Below are 20,842 nucleotides of genomic sequence, written 5' to 3' on the forward strand. Positions count from 1 at the left end.
TCCCTCAATTTAAGATAAACGTCTTTGAACTTGAGCTTGCCAAGAAAGCAAGGCTGACCCCCCACCCCCCGTGTGATATTACTTTTCTCATCCATTATCCTTCTAAAATAGACATTTTGAGACAATTTAGTGATGCGCCATTTCCATCCTGTCAGGGTTCCTTGGGTTTGACATTCAAAAGGGGGCTGGAGGTGCGGAACCCGCCGCATTCCGCGGCCAGCGTCCTTTAAAGCCGCCGCCAGCCAGCGCCGCTGTAACCCCGCGCACCGGCAGGTCGCCGGCTCCTGCCCCTTTCAGTCTGCGCCGACGCAGCGGCCGGATCCCGGGGACTCCCCGCGCCGGGAATCTCCCGCCAGCTGCGCGCTGAGTCCAGGCGACGGCAGGAGCACGTGGAGAGGCCGGGTAGCCACAGCGGCAGCTCCAGCCGGGCCCGGCAGCGACATGGAAGGTGAGCCTCCAGCCCGCTTCTTTTCTCTGGGGTCTTTGAGAAGCTTGGCCTGTGCACAGCAGAAAGAGTTTCTTATGAATCTCGGTTTTGCTTCTATTTATTTCTTTTGTCAAAAGTAAATATGAGGTATTTCAGAGGACAAAGCGCGTCGGTTCTCTTACGTCTCTCATTTGTCCTTCCCCCGCCCTTTGGAAAGTGATAACTTCTTTGCAATTTTATTTCTAAGGGGTTGTCAGACATGGGGGGTCTACCCTACATCTGCAGAGGAAGAGCACTTAAGGGGTGTCCCTGAAACGCCTGCAAATCTGGGGGTGGAATAACTAACACTTTCGGATATTTTTTCCTTCATGGCCTCAGTGTTCATTGGAATTAGGCTAATCTGAGTAACTTATTTTCTTACAAGGGTAAATGGTGTCATATGGGAAAGGTACATTTTAAAGCGGTTGGCTTTAAAATTCCCTTGGAATTCGATCTTCTAATGAGTCTTCTTTACCCAACGCAAAAATCAGGTTCACTTTAGGAGTTTCATATTAATTAATTTTGAAAGTCGTAACGCTATCCTCGCTTCTCAAACATTTTTCATTCTGTACTTCCTTGGGATACCTAAAATTTCACACTGCTACTGTAAACTCTTCAATGGTCTTTTCAGCAAGTGTTTCTAAAACCTTGAAAATGGCAAATGCATCTCAACTTGGGGGGATGGTGGGATTATGAAATTCAGAATTTCATTCTATTAAAAATGAGATATTGTCACCTAACTAAAACATTACTTTGATAAATATGAAGATTGTGAATATTTTCTTCGTAATAATGGGAGGATCTCTAATTAACAATGAACTGATCTTTGGCAGCTTTATTTCTAGAGTATATTAAATTATTAAAATATCAAAAACTTTATGCTTTTGATTTTTTAAATTAGGGGTTGAAAACTAAAAATTTTGCATTTTTAACATTTAAGTAATGGTCTATTGAAGTGTAATTTTTAACAAAGGTTTTATTGGCCAATAACAAGGAAAAAAAGTTGGGCTGTTGTATACTATGGGAAAAATAATTTTTAAAAAGCTCTTATGCTTTAATTATTACAAATGATTAATTTGTTTTTATGAAATTATAAATCAGTACTCCGACACTATTTTTCCTAGCCTTAACCATACCACATATCAAGGATAATGCACAGAATTGTGTAAATCCATAGAAACTGGAATATTTCTCTATAAATGTTAATACTTCCAAATTCATTTATTTAATGTGAAATAAAGAAACTAATCTTATTATATAGAATAAATAAAGAAACATATCTTAGGTTATTGGTGTACTAACATAGATATTTAATAAGCCTGGATGAAGACTCGCTTAAGAAGAAAAGAATGAAAACTTGTGTAGAATTTAATTTAGAATGTGTAGACTATGAATGGAAAGAGAATATAGATCAATAATTCTTAAAAGTTGTGTTTACATGCTTAGATTAAATTTATAGGTCCATGGAGATAGTATAGATTATGCTTAATGCAAAAACTTTAACATTTAAATTTTAAAAAGAGGTTAATTATGTGAATTTGGCTATTTTAATGTCCTTGAGGATAGAGTATTTGATGTGGTAAAATATCTAGTTCATTATGGCTACCCAAAATTGACTAATCTGGCCCATGTTTTTGATATTTAAAATATTTTTTATATCATCTTGTGGTTTTGATTTCAGTCTAGAATAGAGATTTGGTCTGTAGTGTATACCTCTCTTGGCAATGTAAGAAAGTAGAATACTTTATGGAATACTTTTATTTTCTGCCCAATTTGGGGGTTACATTGATTCATAACAGTTTATTTTACAATGCAATACTGAATATAATTCATTCAGCATATAAAGTCATTTAGCAAATTCATTTGTCTTTTAATTAATGTATTGAGACTTTCTATGTATGAAGATGTCAGATGAATAAACTTTTGAAATAGAAATCTTGTAGAAATGAAGATTTAATGCATATACTAAATCAGAAGCTATAGCTTTTTAATTTTCTCACAATCTGTGATCTTAAATATTTTCTACTCAAAGACTATGAATCACTAAATTTTATTATTTGTACTATAACATCTCTTCTGTCTGTTATGGTCAGGAAATGAGGTGGTTCACAAACATGAATTTCACAGATAATGACAGACTTCTTATTTAATGTAAACCATTTTTATTTTTAACAATATTGAGTAAAAATTTTTCTAAGTATATTTATTACACAGCCCCCTGCTTTATAAGCAAGGTACACAAGAGATAAGTTTATCTCCGCAACTCTGAGTTACTGTTCTGACCATCAGATCATGTATTATTCCATAATATATTCTCACAGGGATTTTGAGTGATGTAAAGTTGAATGCCCCTACACCAAATATACCCAGGATATTGTACAATTTTTGTCTCCTTCTTGATATTAGCTTATATTTCTTACCACGTAGATTGTTTGGTAGTAGTTTTTTGTTTCAGGTCCCTTTCCATGTTCTGGATGGCTGAGATTAATGGAGATAAAGCCTGTAGTTGATGGAATCTGTTTGTCCTCAGTTGTATGCCTATGGAGGATGAAATACAAAGGTTTTAAGAAACAAAAGCCACAGAAAGGCCATGGCGTCCTGGTAGAACATATTTTTTCAAAATTCCTGTTTGTGCTTCCTATAATCCAGTATGCTATTTCACGCTTCCATGTCTTTACTATTATGTTCACCCATTCTCTACTTGGTTATGCCTGCTCATCTTTCAAGACTGTTCAGGCATCATCGCCATGAAGGCTCTACGATGACCTTCTTCTGATGACCTCCTCCTAGTGCCTTCTGGTGATCACCCCTACCCACTCTCTCATGTTCCTTCACCTTGGCTAAAGGCCTCTCCTTTCTGTGTATATTTCTACCACATTGTGTTGAAATTATTTATTGATTTAGGTGTTTATTGCGCCTCTGGTCTTTAAGCTTCTGGAGAGCAGAGACTGTGTCTTGTTTTTGTACACTGAGTGCCAAGGACAGTTTCCGGTTCATAGAAGGACCTCAGAATTTGTTGCATTCAATTAAAATAGTGCTGAAAAAGTACTTTTTATTATGTTTATTGTGATGCATTTTATTTAAATAAATTTTTAAAGTAGGAGATTGGGGCTAGTAATTATTTGATAAAACTCAGTAGTTTTTTTTAACACTTAAGCTGTATAATTGAAAAAGAAAGCTTGGAAAACAAAAATGTTGTTGGATATATTTTGCTACACTGTCACTTAAAGCCAATTTTAACAAAATTAGATTTAGGGGGTACATGTGCAGGTTTCTTACATAAGTATATTATGTGATGCTGAGGTTTGGGCTTCTATTGATCCTGTCACCCAAATAACGACCATAGTATCCTATAGGTAGTTTTTCAACCCTTGCCCTCCTCCCACCCTTCCCCATTTTGGGGTCCCCAGTGTCTAATTTGGGGGTCACATTAACTCATAACAGTCCATGTGTACCCAGTGTTTAGCTCCCACTCGTAAGTGAGAACATGCGGTATTTGGTTTTCTGTTTCTGTGTTAATTCACTAAGAATAATGGCCTCCAGATGCATCCATGTTGTTGCAAAGGATATGATTTCATTCTTTTTTGTGTAAAGTCAGATTTTAACTGTTAAGTTTACATAAGCAGATTTCAGGATCACAATTAGTCTATTAAAATATCCATTGAATATGAGCAGAAATTTGTTTTCTCAGTAAGATATAGATGATGCCATAAAATTAGCATACATTTTCAAATGATACTTTTAAAATATATTGTTATAAAATTTCATTCATATAAATGTATATACTTACACTTTTTTAGGACTAAAAGATTGTTGGTAGATCTTTTATCAGACATCCAGTTTTTTTTTTTTTAGAGACAGGCCTCGCTCTGTTGCCCAGGCTATCACAAGCTCCTAGGCTCAGACGATCCTCCTGCCTCAGCCTTCTGAGTAGCTAGGACTACAGGCATGCACCACCATAACAAGCCACCATGACCTGCTAATTTAGTATCTTTTATTTTTTGTAGAAATGGGGGTCTCGTTATGTTGCTTAGATTGGTCTTGAACTCCTAGCCACAAGTGATCCTTCTGCCTCAACCTTCCCAAGTGCTGGGATCACAGGAGTGAGCCACTGCACCTGGCCTAGATAGATGTCCGACGATAACTGGCTCATATGTCAAGCTATAATTCCAGAACATGTATGAGAAGAACTGAGTGATTAACACAGAAACTTGCCTGTAGTAGGTGCTCAATAAATGTTTTTTGTCCTAATGATTCATTAATTATTTTGAAAAGAGACCCTACACATCACAAGGCCATAGAATGTACTCTGCTATTTAGCCTTTATTAAATTTATCTCAGTCTTAACTGGTACATTTATGATAATTAGAAATCATAAGGATGAGGCCAGGAGTGGTGGCTCACGCCTGTAATCCTAGCACTTTGGGAGGCTGAGGCGGGCAGATTGCTTGAGCCTGGGACTTCAAGACCATCCTGGGCAATGTGGTAAAACCCTGACTCTACAAAAACTACAAAAATTAGCCAGGAGTGGTAGCACATGCCTGTAGTAACAGCTACTTGGGAGGCTGAGGTAGGAAGATGGCTTGAGCCTGGGAGGTCGAGGCTACTGTGAGTCATGAGCGTGCCCCTGTACTCCAGCCTGGGCAACAGAGCAAGACCTTGTTTCAAAAAAAAAAAAAAAAATCATAAGGATGACACCAAGGCCTTTTGGATCACTAAAAAAAGATTCAATAATGAAACAATACTTATAATTCATTTATAATATATGTAGATTGAAAAGTAATCTGTGTATAACTTTATTAATTAATATTACTGTATAACTCATCAAAATACTTTTATCCCTAGTGATTCTGAATGGGATTATTTTTTCAGCCTAATTGAAATCTGGTTTTTGCATCCAAAAGTAAAGGTTTTTTGGTTTTTTTTGGTTTTGTTTTTGTTTTTTTTGAGACGGAGTCTTGCTCTGTCGCCTGGGCTGGAGTGCAGTGGCCAGATCTCAGCTCACTGCAAGCTCCGCCTCCCGGGTTCACGCCATTCTCCTGACTCAGCCTCCGGAGTAGCTGGGACTACAGGTGCCCGCCACCTCGCCCGGCCAGTGTTTTGTATTTTTTTTAGTAGAGACGGGGTTTCACCGTGTTAGCCAGGATGGTCTCGATCTCCTGACCTCGTGATCCGCCCGCCTCGGCCTCCCAAAGTGCTGGGATTACAGGCTTGAGCCACCGCGCCCGGCCGGTTTTTTTTTTTTAATTAAAAAGTTATTTAAAAAATTTAAGGGCTGGGCACAGTGGCTCACACCTGTAATCCCAGAACTTTGGGAGGCCAAGGTGGGAGGATTTCTTGAGGCCAGGAATTTGAGACCAGCCTGGGCAACATGGTGAGTCCCTGTTTCATAAAAGATAATAATAAAATAAAAATAAATTGGCCTGGTGTGGTGGTGTGCACCTGTAGTCCCAGCTACTCGGGAGGCTGAGGTGGTAGGATGGCTTGACCTGGGAGTTTGAGGCTTCAGTTAGCTGTAATGACGCCACTGCACTCCAGCATGGGCAACAGAGTGAGAACCTGTCTCAACAACAACAAAAAATTTAAGTCCAAAGTGGTATAGAGTAAATTAAAATAATATGGAATTACCATATTATATTAGATACCAATACCATATGACAATATTATGTTAGATATGTGTCCAATCCAGGAGAGAGTTAAAAACTAGGTACTTGATGGTTGCAGGCGCCTGTAGTCCCAGTTACTCGGGAGGCTGAGACAGGAGAATTGGTTGAACCCAGGGGGCAGAGATTTTGGTGAGCCAAGATCGGGCCACTGCACTCCAGCCTGGGCGACAGTGTGAGACTCCATCTCAAAAACAAACAAACAAACAAACAAACAAACAAAAAAACAAAAAAAGCAAAAAAAAACTAGGTGCTTGATAATGGATATGAAACAAAGTGCATTACGCTTTACTTCTTGTCAGTACTTAAAATCAGCTTACTGCATGATTTTTTGTGACAGTGGAATTGGCAATATGTCACACATTGTACTTAGTAGTATTCTTAGAGATGAAATTTTTGGCACATTAGGTTATTGTGGGTTTACAAAGGAAAGTTTTCTTTCTTTCTTTTTTCTTTAAATAGAGACAAAGTCTTGCTGTGTTACCTAGGCTGGTCTTGAACTCCTGAGCACAAAAGATTCTCCTGCCTTGGCCTCCCAAAGTGCTAGGATTACAGGGATAAGCCACCAATGCCCAGCCAATGAAGGACACTTTTAAAATAAGAAATGGAAAACATTTCAATACTGTCACTCGTGAAACAGTGCAAAGCTATTATTTTTCTACTCTGAATTATCTAAGGATTATTCAACTAAGTTTCTTGTTTATTTTGTTGATTAATACACCTATAGCCCCTTCTAGACTGTTAGTTTCCAAAGTTTAGGGGTCTCTCTCTTTTATTTTTTAATTTTTGAGATGGGGTCTCTCTACATTGCAGGCTGGTCTCAAACTCCTGGGCTCAAGCAATCCTCCCACCTCATCCTCTTGAGTAGCTGGGACTAGAGGCATGTGCCACCATGCGTAACTAGGGATCTTTTCATAACCGGTGGTAACTAGTACCCAACCCAGTCCCCAGCACATAGTAGGCCTGTAGTCATATTTGTTTAATAAATTAATGAATGAGTTGCCTGTGTGTTTGGTCACTTGACTCTTTACTTGCCCAGCTTTTATAGTAAAAGGGAGGAAGGAAAATAGGGACATTCAAACTGGTATATTTTGCTGGCTAATTTTTAAAGGTACTGTTAAAGGTTTAGTAGAAGAGACTGAAGTATTGGCTAAATCCAATGGGTGAATACTGCCATTTTTCTTTCTTTCTTTCTTTTTCTTTTTGAGACGGAGTCTCACTGTGTCGCCCAGGCTGGAGTGCAGTGGCGCGATCTCGGCTCACTGCAAGCTCCGCCTCCCGGGTTCGCGCCATTCTCCCGCCTCAGCCTCAGCCTCCGAGTAGCTGGGACTACAGGCGCCCGCCACCACCGCCCGGCCAGTTTTTTGTATTTTTAGTAGAGACGGGGTTTCACCACGTTAGCCAGGATGGTCTTGATCTCCTGACCTCGTGATCCATCCGCCTCGGCCTCCCAAAGTGCTGGGACTACAGGCTTGAGCCACCGCGCCCGGCCAAATACTGCCATTTTTCTAATCCACGCCCCTCACAAAATACAATGCCTTCTAACTTTTGGCTTTATTCAATAATTTTGGTACATTTTTTATTTCAGTACCTATTTAAACAAGCACTGCAGTTTCCACAATAAACCATTTCTTCACAATAGATGTTTTGATTCTTAAACTTGTTGAACATAACTTCACTTAATTTGAATACTCTATCACAGCAACATCAGTTCATTTAAGAAGTACTGTCTATTAGAGAGACTATTAATTTACCAGAATGTTTGGCACATCAGAACAATTTAACAATTTCCTGTTTCCTAGAGGAGTCTGTGGATATGAGAAAAAGATCACTCTCACAAACCTATAACATTTTTATGGATATAGAATTACATCATAACTGATGGAAAACATTGTCCAGTATGAAAACTGGAAGTAACTAATTTTATTTCTTTAACAACTAATCATTTTTGCTGTCATCTACCTCTATTTATTAGTTAAGAAATCCCTTAACCTAGACTGCGAAGAATCACTAATAGTTGGTTTATATGCTTGCATACAGTGTAGGCAGTTCCACAAGTGTGCTTCACGGGCCAACTGGATTTCAATTTCGTTTGAATTTCACATAAAATTCCAGACTTTAAAGTATTGAAGATGATCAGTGTATAAATTTATCCTCTGACCTCAGAATGAGACTTTTTTTTCCAAATATTAACATTTTATAAATGTGATGAGTAAAATCATGGTGCTGCTGGTCTTTTTTCTCCTGTGCATATTTTCTCATGTAAAATTATTATTATTATTATTATTATTATTATTATTATTTTGAGACAGAGTCTGGCTCTTCTTGCCCAGGCTGGAGTGCAGTGGTACGATCTTGGCTCACTACAACCTCCGCCTCCCAGGTTCAAGGAATTCTCCTGCCTCAGTCTCCTGAGTAGCTGGGATTACAGGTGCCCGCTACCATGCCCGGCTAATTTTTGTACTTTTAGTAGAGACAGTATGTCACCATGATGGCCAGGCAGGTCTCGAACTCCTGATCTCAGGTGATCCGCCCTTGGCATCCCAAAGTGTTGGGATTACAGGCGTGAGCCACCATGCTGTAAGTTATTTAAGTAAGAATATTATTAACAGTTTGTGACCAGCCTGGCCAACATGGTGAAACCACAGTGAAATCTACTAAAAATACAAAAATTAGCCGGGTGTGGTGGCATGTGCCTGTAATCCCAGCTACTCAGGAGGCTGAGTCAGGAGAGTTGCTTGAACCCGGGAAGCCTAGGTTGCAGTGAGTGGAGATTGAACCACTGCACTCCAGCCTGGGCAACAGAGCCAGACTCTGTCTCAATAAATAAATAAATAAATAAATAAATAAAAAAGAATATTACTAACTGTCTTATTCCCTGTACTTCATTAAGTGGTTGTAAAGGCTAAGGCTCAGGTGCTTGGGGCACACTTCTGTCAGAGTATAGTAATCAACTACTCACTAACAAGGACATGTAACATGTAACCTTACAAGCATTGAAAAGATTTATAATGTACATATACAATATACATTGTATATTATAATACATGTTATATCATCATTGTATACTATAAATCTTAAATGCTTATAATAAGGTTGGGGCACTTCTTGTTTGATTTTTTTTTTTTTTTTTTGAGGCGGAGTCTTGCTCTGTCGCCCAGGCTGGAGTGCAGTGGCCGGATCTCAGCTCACTGCAAGCTCCGCCTCCCGGGTTCCCGCCATTCTCCTGCCTCAGCCTCCCAAGTAGCTGGGACTACAGGCACCCGCCACCTCGCCCGGCTAGTTTTTTGTATTTTTAGTAGAGACGGGGTTTCACTGTGTTCGCCAGGATGGTCTCGATCTCCTGACCTTGTGATCCGCCCGCCTCGGCCTCCCAAAGTGCTGGGATTACAGGCTTGAGCCACCGCGCCCGGCCTCTTGTTTGATTTTTATGTTCAGAATTAAATAAAATGAATGTTAAGTATTTTTGCAATTCAACTTTGAAGCAAAGATTACTTATCATCCTTTCTCAAGTTTCTGGGAATAGTTTAATTAAAAACTGTTCTGAAATAATAAGGTGAAGCACTCCTACCTCAGCCTCCTGAGTAGCTGGGATTACAGGCATGTGCCAATACTGCCAGACTAATTTTTCAGATTTGAATTAGTAGGGCTAGGAGACCAGAATGCACAAACAAGTACATAGCTTCTAAGTGTGCCAAGCCAATAGCATAGTATGCACTTCTCAATAAAAGGAATTTGGAGATTCTCAAAGGACTCTACAGATACCATTGCAAACATCAATGACCTAGCATGGATTTAGTTGCCCCAGACCTAAACAACTAGAGCATGTTTACACATAATCCAATTTGGGGAGGGAGATCCAATCTGTATAATAGGACAAATAATGATTGAACAAGTCGATATTAGGAATTCATGTAATGCTTATAGATTTTATAACTACTGTAACTCTACGCGGTGATACTTGATGATTATATGACGACCTTGAGGTGTTTCACCATTAGTCTCACATTTCAACAAGAATTAAGATTAGACACAAAAACAAGACAAAAACTTGTTTTTTTGCAACAGAACATGGTTTATACTAAAATCTTATGTGGGATCAGATGCAAGTGTAATGTTCCAAATGAGAGATTGGAGAAGGAGCAAGAGACCACTGTTAAGCCCATCTTCCTCTTGCCATAGATCAGCACCTGTGGCAGCCCTCTGCAACCCTGGATTCCATAAAACACATTTTGAAAATGACTGATTTAGACCGTCACGTATTTTTCCTACTAGTAACCTTGTATCTAGACTTGCCTCTTTGAATTTGTTTTGAGGATTGCTGCCAGAATGATCTTCCTAAAATATAAAGTTATCCTCCTACTCAGACACCATTTAAAATATTTTTTAGTTGGACATTTAGGATACTCCACAACGTAGCTTCAGTACCTTTCCAGCGGTATCTTCTGTCCTCTAATGTGACTCTGGACTGCTTAGTATTCCCTGTTCAGGCATTGCTTTCCCTCACTGTCCATTTTTCTAATGCTGTTCTTCCAACTCAACAAGTCCAAAAATGAACTAATTTTCTCTCCATTACAAACCAACTTCTTCTGACTTCCCAGCACTGTGAATAGCACCACAATCATGCCAACTGAAATCCTCACTCATCCTTTATGGTCTATTCCAAATGCCGTCTCCTTTAGGAAGCCATCCCTCAGTCTAAGAAGAATCCTCCCTTTTCTGAAACATAGTGACATTTTGTGCTATCTAATGACTTGAAGGCTCTAACTCTGTTTTATGTTCAAACATGTCGCATTTTTGCATGGTTTTAGTACACTCTAATTTGTCTAGGATTGCAATTACCATGTACATTGAGGAAGGATATTTTTGTTTAGTTTAGAGCTTAGCCTCTTTTACCATTTTATTATTGTTTTTTATTTAATACATGGTTTTATTTCCTTGTTTTTAAAATTTTATTTCCTTTTTTTTTCTAAATTGATGCAGCATGCATCCTTCTGCATTTAGCTATTGCATTCATGGTGATTCTATAAATATGTCTATCTACCTTATTCTGTCTTCTGGAATAATTGTGCTGGTGCATTTGCATTTTGAAATATAGAGTATTATTTACTCTCACTTATTCCACATTTATATTACAATTGGGACTTTGTTTTTTTGGTTTTTTTTGTTTGTTTGTTTGTTTGAGACGGAGTCTTGCTCTGTCACCCAGGCTGGAATGCTGTGACGTGATCTAGGCTCACTGCAATCTCTGCCTCTCCGGTTCAAGCGATTCTCCTGCCTTAGCCTCCTGAGTAGCTGGGATTACAGGCATGCGCCACCACGCCCAGCTAATTTTGTATTTTTAGTAGAGACAGGGTTTCACCATATTGGCCAGGCTGGTCTTGAACTCCAGACCTCGTGATCCACCTGCCTTGGCCTCCCCAAAGTTCTGGGATTACGGGCGTGAGCCACCATGCTCGGCCTACTTTTTTTTAGACGGAGTTTCGCTCTTGTTGCCCAGGATGGAGGGGAATGGCGCGATCTCAGCTCACTGTAACCTTCACCTCCCAGGTTCAAGCAAGTCTTCTGCCCCAGCCTCCCCAGTAGCTGGGATTACAGGCATGTGCCACCACACCCGGCTAATTTGTATTTTTAGTAGAGACAGGGTTTCTCCATGTTGATCAGGCTAGCCTCGAACTCCTGACCTCAGGTGATCCACCTGCCTTGGCCTCCCAAAGTGCCGGAATTACAGGCGTGAACCACCGCTCCTGGCCTGTTATTTTTTTTAAATAAAAAAAATTTTGACCAGCATTGCTTACAGTTTAAACAGTAGCAGCAAAACTTGTCATCACTCTGATAGCATACATTGCATCAGTGGTGGGTTGTCTTCACATATGTACTTAACATATGGTTTTTATTGTTTAAAAGATTTTAAAAGATAATTGAAGAATGACAGTTTTATAGCATTTAATTTTGAGGAATCTTGTAATACAACATTTATTATACAATATAATTCAAAGTCAGAAATCTTCATTCTTCATTCTAAAACTATTTATGGAATACCTGTTTTGTGCCACATATGCAAAATACTGGCAATACAGTGGTGAACAAGGCAGGCAAAGCTTTGGCCCTTACAGACCAAAGAACAAGTAATAACAATTGAAATAATTAAATTTATGCTAAGTGCTATGAAGGAAATAAAAAGAATGCTAATATGGAGAGTAATGGTGGGAGGCAGGCTCAGGAACCTCTCCTCTAAAGAAGAGGTCTGGCTAGTGATAGGAATTTGGCTTTGGCTGTCTTCTTCAGCAAATAGATGATAATAGATGATTTTTTTTTTTTTTTTTTATGAGATGGAGTCTCACTCTTGTCACCGAGGCTGGAGTGCAGTAGCACAATCTTGGCTCACTGCAACCTCCGCCTCTGGGGTTCAAGCGATTCTCCTGCCTCAGCCTTCTGAGTAGCTGGGATTACAGGTGCACACCACCACGCCTGGCTAATTTTTGTATTTTCAGTAGAGAACAGGGTTTCACCTTGATCGTCAGGTTGGTCTCGAACTCCTGACCTCTTGATCTGCCCCCCCCCCCGCCTCCCAAAGTGCTGGGGATTATGGGCGTGAGCCACCGCGCCCAGTCAATGATATTTAAAGCCAAGGGAATGAGATCACCTAAACAGAGAATATATTGAGAGAAGTGCTCTCAGGATAGTGCCTGGAGACATACCTCATTTGGTCAGGTAGAGGAGAAGCCAGCAAAAGAAAAAGAGCAGCCAGTGAGACAGGAAGAAAACCATCAGAGTGTGGTGTAACGGAATTCAAGAAAGAAGAGTATTTCATGAAGGAGTGGGTGGTCAGCTATGTTGAATGTGGCTGAGAAATCAAGCAAGATAAGGACAAAGAGTGTGGTTGGTTTTGGCAACATAACACTTGCTAGTGACCTTGACAAAAGTGGTTTCTGTGGAGTGGTGGGGATGGAAAGCAAATCGAAGTGGTTAAAGCGGGAATGGGAATAGAGGAAGTAGAAACGTTGATTACAAACCATTTTTTCCAGAAGTTTAGCTATGAGGGTGAAGAAGAGAAATCAGTGGGATGTTGCTGGAGGGAAATGTGGATTAAGAGAGGTTTTTTGTTTGTTTTTGTTTTTCAAAGATAAGTGATATTTACACTATCTGTAGCTTAAGTTTATTGAAAGAAAAATACCGATATTGAAACATTTGAAATCCCAATTTGCAGGGAAGTTTGGGGAATTAGTGATCACTGAAAACATCTTCATATTTAGTTTATGCATGACATGTAAATCAATTTGATTTTAAGCTGTATATGGAACCCATTCAGTGAGTGGTTGGTGTAGATGCAACTTATAAAAATTCTGTAGCAGAATCATGAGAAACTCTTGAAATTCAAAGTTTTTTTCAAAAGCAAGAAGATACTGTTATAATTGCATTTCTTAGGTTTAGGATTTAGATATTTGGAGATGTGTCAGTGTTCAATGGATTTTCTTTAAATCAAGGAATAACATACAATTAAAGTGCACATATATTTTGTATGTAGTTTGATTATTTTTCATCTATATACAACCTTGCAGATCAACATATGGAACATTTGCATCATCTCAGAAGGTTTCCTTGTGTCCATTTTTTGTTAATTTCTCCCTTTGCCCCAAATTAATCACTATTCAGACTTCTATCCTCATAGATAGTTTTCCTGTTGTTGAATTTCATATAAATTAATTATACAGTATATGCTTTTCTGGAGTCTAGCTTCTTTTCCTCAATAGATTTTTGAGATCCATCCAAGTCGTTATATTTATTAGTAGTTCACTCTCTTTTATTATTGAGTAGTATGGATATATCACAATTTATACCTTCTGCTGTTGATGGACAATTGATTGTTTCCAGTGTTTTGCTGTATTACAAACATTCTTTTGCATGTCTTTTAGTGGACATATATGTATTCATGTCTCTTGAATATATACCTAGGTGGCCAGGCACGGTGGCTCACACCTGTAATTCCCCCACTTTGGGAGACCGAGGTGGGCAGATCACTTGAGCCCAGGAGTTCAACACCACCCTGAGCAACATGGTGTAATCCTGTCTCTACAAGAAAAAGTACAAAAATTAGCCAAGCCTAGTGGTGTGCGCCTGTAGTCCCAATACTGGAGGTCAAGGCTGCAATGAGCCATGATCACACTACTCCAGCCTGAGTGACAGAGCAAGACTCTCTCTATATATAAATGTGTATATATATATATAATATATATAAAATACACACACACACAGACACACACACACACACACACCAGGACTACCATTTCTAGGTTCTAATGTAGGTGTATGTTTAGCTTTAATACATATTGCCAAAGAGTTTCCAAAGTGGTTGGATCAGTTTACCCTCCCACTAGCAATGTCTGAGAGTTACACTTGTTCCACATCTTTTTGTTAACACTTGCTATTATCAGTCTTTTTAATTTTTGCCATTCTTATGGGTGTGTAGGGAGCGGTATTTCATTGTGGTTTTAATTTGCATTTTCCTGATGAGTAATTACATTGAATGTCTTTTCTTACATTTATCGGCCATTTGGATCCTGTTTCCTGAAGTATCTAAGGTCTTCTGGTCATTTAGGTTTTTTTTTTCTTCTTCTTCTTTTTCTGTCCCAGTCTGTTACCCAGGCTGGAGTTCAGTGGTACAATCTTGATTTACTGCAGCCTTCACCTCCCAGCGATTCTCCTGCCTCAGCCTCCTGAGTAGCTGGGATTACAGGTGCCCACCACCACACCTGGCTAATTTTTGTATTTTAATAGAGATGGGGTTTCACCATGTTGGCCAGGCTGGTCTCAAACTCCTGACCTCAGGTGATCCACCTGCCTTGGCCTCCCAAAGTGCTGGGATTACAGGCATGAGTCACTGCACCCAGCCAGGAATGTGTACTTTGTCAGATGTGTAGCACAAATACTTTCTCCCAGTCTGTAACTTGTTTATTTTTCTTAATCTATTTGATGAATAAAATTCTTAATTTTAGTGAAGATTAATTGATCAGCTTCTTTTTTGTGACTAAGTGCTGCTTATATCTTGCTAAAGAATTCTTTGCGGGGCACGTTGGCTCCCACCTATAATCCCAGCACTTTGGGAGGGTGAGGTGGGAGGATCATTCAAGGCCAAGAGTTTAAGACCAGCCTGGGCAACATAACGAGACCTCATCTCTCCAAACATTTTTTAAAAAATTAGCTGAGGATGGTGATGCATACCTGTAGTCCCAGCTACTCAGGAAGCTGAGGTGGGCAGATTGCTTAAGCCCAGGAGTTCGGGGCTGCAGTGAGCTACGGGTCATGTCACTGCATTCCAGCCTGTGCAACAGAGTGAGACCCTGTCTCTAAGAAAAAAAGAAAAATCTTTACCTACTCCAGGGTCATGAAAATATTCTGTTTTCCTTTAGAAGTTTGATTGTTTCAACTTTCATATTTGGCTCTGTTACCCACTTCAAATTAATGATTTTATTTTTGGCTCCAGCTATTTTACAGTTATAAAACTAGGCTTCATTTCAATATGTTGGATTCAATCATTCTACCAGAAACATCTTTTTAAAGTAGTAATGACAGGCCAGGTGCGGTGGCTCATGCCTGTAATCTTAGCACTTTGGGAGGCCAAGGCGGGCGGATCACGAGGTCAGGAGATCGAGACCATCCTGGCTGACACAGTGAAACCCTGTCTCTACTAAAAATACAAAAAATTAGCCGGGCATGGTGGCAGGCGCCCGTAGTCCCAGCTACTTGGGAGGCTGAGGCAGGAGGATGGCGTGAACCCGGGAGGCGGAGCTTGTGGTGAGCCGAGATTGCGCCACTGCACTCCAGTCTGGGCCACACAGTGAGACTCTGTCTCAAAAATAAAAATAAAAATAAAATAAAAATAAAGTAGCAATGACATGAAATGCCCATTTTTCCTTTTCTCTCTGCATGTTCATTTGGTAGCATGTGATATACAAGGTAAAATTGGAATATACGTTTTTGTCTACAACTTAAGGGTAACTGACCTTTTCAGGAAAATAACACTAGACACTGACTTTGTTGTTTTAACTACAGTTGTCAGCAATTCCCCTGCGCCCCACGGTCTACAATTTCCTTATTAAACACATAATCTAGTAGAAAAAATGGAATGCATTTTTTTTTTTAAAGGGGAGGGTAGGAAGAACTGAAATAGTAACATGGTTATATTTGATCTGGTGTTTTTAAACAAGCAGTCTTGATGTTTCTTAACATTTACCTTAGCTCAAGGAAATAGGGAAGGAAGTATTTCATGATTGGGAGGATTACTCTCACTTTAACGCATGTCTTTGTTTTTGTTATCTTCCTTTCCCCCAGTCAGCAATAGTGCACAGTCAGTTGAGGTGTTTGAAATTAACTGGATCCAAAATCTCTTCTAGTTCTGGCCTTCTAAAATCTATAATCTATATAGGAAGGCATTTAAAACACGATTTAAATTCTCTGAAGCAACAGTAAAACTCAAGAGACAAATCCTGCTTCTCTTCTTAATGTGTCACTGACTTTGTGCCCTGGGGCAATTACTGGCCTTTATGTTTTTTGTCATTATTTGTATCTTGGATTTTGTCTGTAAAGTGGGGAAAATAATAAATGCCATTGACCCTATTTATCTTCCAGAAATGTTATGAGAAAAAAAGAAATCTCATTGCACTATTAGGCTGAGTGCTTGATGCCACGTTTTTGGAGAGCCACAGGCAAACAAAAATGGGTTCAGAAGACAGCTCTCACCATGGTCAAGAAACTGAGTGGTAGCATCTGAGCTATCCTGTTATACTTATCCTGTATGTTCCCAGAAAGCTGAACTAGGACCTGAAATAGACATTTCAGAAATTTGAGTTCAGCTACATTTAAGAAAGAATACTTTTAACTACTAGAGTTTTTCTGAAATGGAAAGGAATAACTTCTGTATTATTCTAAGTATTCAAGCAGAGGCTGTATAACCCAAGTAGGGGGATATTAGGGGACATTCAAATATCAGCTGGCAGAGGAAGGAGAGGTAAGCTAGTTACGATAATAATTTCAATTCTAATACGCTAATTTCATCAGTGATAGGGATCATTTTTCATCCTACAGAACTGTTCTTGTACTGATGGAATTTAAGGAATGATTATATATGATGGTGATACGGAGAACTGGTAAAGGATTTTGCAGAAATGACAACTAACACTTCTCTGCCACATTTATGGACCCAGGCGTTAATGTTGCAATTGTGAAAACATTCTAGTAATCAGTGCCTCAATTTCTAAAACTTTTAATTAAAAAGTAAAAGCGAACATTTTAGATAAGATAAACTTTTTCTTTTTTAAAAAGAGGTATGGGTATAAAGGACTCCACTTACTATTATAAAGAAGGAATGGAATATCAACATTCAGAGACAGCTTTCTGGCAGCTGTCAGGCACCAGAGGTGCCTGGCAGCTGGCAAACTCAATACAGGCTTCTTTCTGAGATTTGACATTTTGCTTTCCTTTAGTGCTTATACTTCCTACTGGGAAAACAGACCATGGAGTAGAAATATGATCTCTGACATTAAGAGAAAAATTTTGTTAGCTAATATTCTTAATTGAATGATAATTATTTAATAGTACAGTATTAGAAATAAAGGCAAGTTTATAACCATTAGAATCAAAAACATGATTGCACATTTTTGTTGCAAATGTAAATATTTGGTTTTGTTCATAATTTATATTTGAACTAATAGGTAACACATTCATATGTGAACTTCCATGAAATCTCAGTTAACTAGACTCTTGCCATTTCCAAGTTTAAATTTTATTTATAATCTGCCCCCTTTCATTTTATAGCACATGAAGTGTTAGAAACTCTGAAAAAAAAAACCAAAAACCCTTTATTAATTTTTTTTTTTTGAGACGGAGTCTCGCTCTGTAGCCTGGGCTGGAGTGCAGTGGCCGGATCTCAGCTCACTGCAACCTCCGCCTCCCGGGTTTACGCCATTCTCCTGCCTCAGCCTCCGGAGTAGCTGGGACTACAGGCGCCCGCCACCTCGTCCAGCTAGATTTTTTTTGTATTTTTTTAGTAGTAGAGACGGGGTTTCACCGTGTTAGCCAGGATGGTCTCGATCTCCTGACCTCGTGATCCGCCCGTCTCGGCCTCCCAAAGTGCTGGGATTACAGGCTTGAGCCACCGCGCCCGGCAACCTTGGTATCTTAAAAAAGCTAACTGGTGAAAAAATTTATACAGTATCATTGTCAATGAAAAGAGAATCTAAAGGCTAAAAACAAATTTGAAATTGTCATCCCTCAGTAAGCATGTGATGAAGTCTCATTTTCTATACTGGCAGAAAACAATTTGAGATTGCTAGAATGGCTATGAAGGGCTATGAATGGGAGAGTGCTGTGGAACACTGCAAAAGAAATAAGCTTTAACTTTTACAGTCTAATATATATGTCAGTATCTCAGTAATAGAATAGTTGTGTCCATTAGAAGATGTGCTATTTAAGAGATAAGGTGTTAATGGAAAACACTTATGTTTTAATTAAACCTTAAAACATATCAGGAAATTGGTTATTTAGTTGTGGAAAGAGCAAAAAGATAAATGAAATAAGTATTAACTAGAGTTTTCTGCTAGATTACAACTCTGGCTTTTAAATGAGATAAGAAAATGGTTTTATCTAATGATACCAAAAAATCCTGATGAAAACATGATGCTAAGTGTATATTTGTATACATACCTGTATGTTCATTTTAAAATATTTTATCTGGATATTTGGCATCCTGAGGTGGATATTTTTACCCTCTGAAAAGTCGCGTTAATTTTTCAATCACTGACATTTGTAAAGTGCTTTGTATGAAAGGTGCTGTCTAAATGCTTTATTTCTTTGATTACTGCATCAATGAAAACCACAACTTTCTCTTGAAATTCCAATTGCAGAGTTTTGAAAGTAACCATAAAAGTATTAGTAATAGACCTAGAACGGGCTCCATAAGCTGTTTCTGTAAAGGACCAGATAGTGAGTGTTTTAGGCTTTGCGGGTCATATGATCTCTGTCACAACTACTTAGTTGGACTGGTGGAGTACAAAAGCAGCCACAGACAATATACAAATGAATGGGTTTAGCTGTGTTCCAATAAAACCTTTTTTTTTGGAGACAGAGTCTCGGCCTGTTGCCCAAGGCTGGATTGCAATGGGGCAATCTCGGCTTATTGAAACCTCTGCCTCTCAGGTTCAAGCGATTCTCCTGCCTCCCCCTCCTGAGTAGCTGGGATTATAGGCACCTGCCACCAAGCCTGGCTAATTTTTTTTGTAGTTTTAGTAAAGACGGGGTTTCACCATGTTGGCCAGGCTGTTCTCGAACTTCTGACCTCAAGTGATCACCTGCCTTGGCCTCCCAAAGTGCTGGGATTACAGGTGTGAGCCACTGCACCTGGCCTCCGATAAAACTTTATTGATGAACATTGCAATTTGAATTTTATAAAATGTTCAAGTGTATTCTTCTGATTTTTAAAAACCACTTAAAAATGTAAAAACCATTCTTAGTTCACAGGCAGTACACTAACTGGCAGTGAGCCATAGTTTGCAAAACCTTGATCTAGTGTGTTCGTAGGGATCAACAATAGAGATATAAAACTTCACTTGTTCATTCAACAAATATTTATTCAGTATCCATCATGACCTAACACTAGTGTGGGAGCTGAAGATACAGCAATACAAAACAGACAACATCCCTGTTCTCAGGGAGCTTACATTCTTGTGGGGAAAGACAGATTTAAAAAAATGAGTGATGATGATCTGGGAGGCCGAGGTGGGTGGATTACCTGAGGTCATGAGTTCGAGACCAGCCTGACCAACATGGAGAAACCCCGTCTCTATTAAAAATACAAAATTAGCTGAGCGTGGTGGCGCATGCCTGTAATCCCAGCTACTCAGGAGGCTGAGGCAGGAGAATCTCTTGAACCGGTGAGGCGGAGGTTGCGGTGAGCTGAGATCATGCCATTGCACTGTAGCCTGGACAACAAGAGAAAAAAAAAAAAACCAAAAACTCTGTCTCAAAAAAAAATGAATGATGGTGATTAGGAAGAAATTTTATAAAGAAAAATAAAGCAAGGTAAGAGGAAAGAAAATGACAATGGAGGATGACATTTTATGTAGGGTAATAGGTAAACCTTGTTTGAAAAGGTGTCTTTTAAGCAGATACCTGAACGAAAAGAGAAATTGAGCCAAGTGGCTTCCAGGAGGAAAGCATTATAGTCAGAGGGAAGGGTGAATGCAAAGGCCTTGCGGCAGGAGAATGCTTTCCCTGTCCAAATAACAGGAGAAATGTAGACAATTGATGAGATTTATATTTCAACAAAACTAACCCACTCCAAGATTCTTCCATCATTTGTACCAGCTATGTATAAACATCAGTACAGGAAACTATATTTCTATCAAAAGCAATATAGGGACTCTTCCTACTTAACTTTGTAGAGCATTCTTTTGGAAAATATTTCAAAGCTATGTTGACTGCCTACACATTAAAAAGACCACAGTAGACCCCATCAAATGGAAACTTTTTGTGGCTTCGTTAGGGGGGACTGAAGTGTAAAGAAGTTACAGAATGATTAATTAAAAACTAAGATGTTTTTGCTGCATTTAGAAATATTTAACAAGTTTCTGGTCTTCAACTGGGAGTTCCTTCGCCATCTGTCCACTCCTGTCTTTGAATGGGCTTCATGCCCCTATAAATAGCTTGAAGTTTAGGG

The 20,842-nt window shown here is 39.1% G+C and overlaps 1 protein-coding gene across 1 annotated transcript in view; it reads left to right on the forward strand.

Annotated features, from left to right (window-relative positions):
• The first annotated feature begins 319 nt into the window (after positions 1-319).
• The window catches only part of IKZF3 (IKAROS family zinc finger 3), a 97,297-nt gene continuing 76,774 nt past the window's right edge, over positions 320-20,842 (forward strand). Inside the window, exon 1 of the mRNA XM_033183167.1 lies at positions 320-448. Within this exon, the coding sequence (XP_033039058.1) occupies positions 442-448 (7 nt within the window). The 5' untranslated portion in view covers positions 320-441. The remainder of the gene's footprint in view (positions 449-20,842) is intronic.

This window comes from Trachypithecus francoisi, unplaced genomic scaffold (genome assembly GCF_009764315.1).
Source record: "Trachypithecus francoisi isolate TF-2019V2 unplaced genomic scaffold, Tfra_2.0 Lachesis_group20, whole genome shotgun sequence".
NCBI lineage: Eukaryota > Metazoa > Chordata > Mammalia > Primates > Cercopithecidae > Trachypithecus > Trachypithecus francoisi.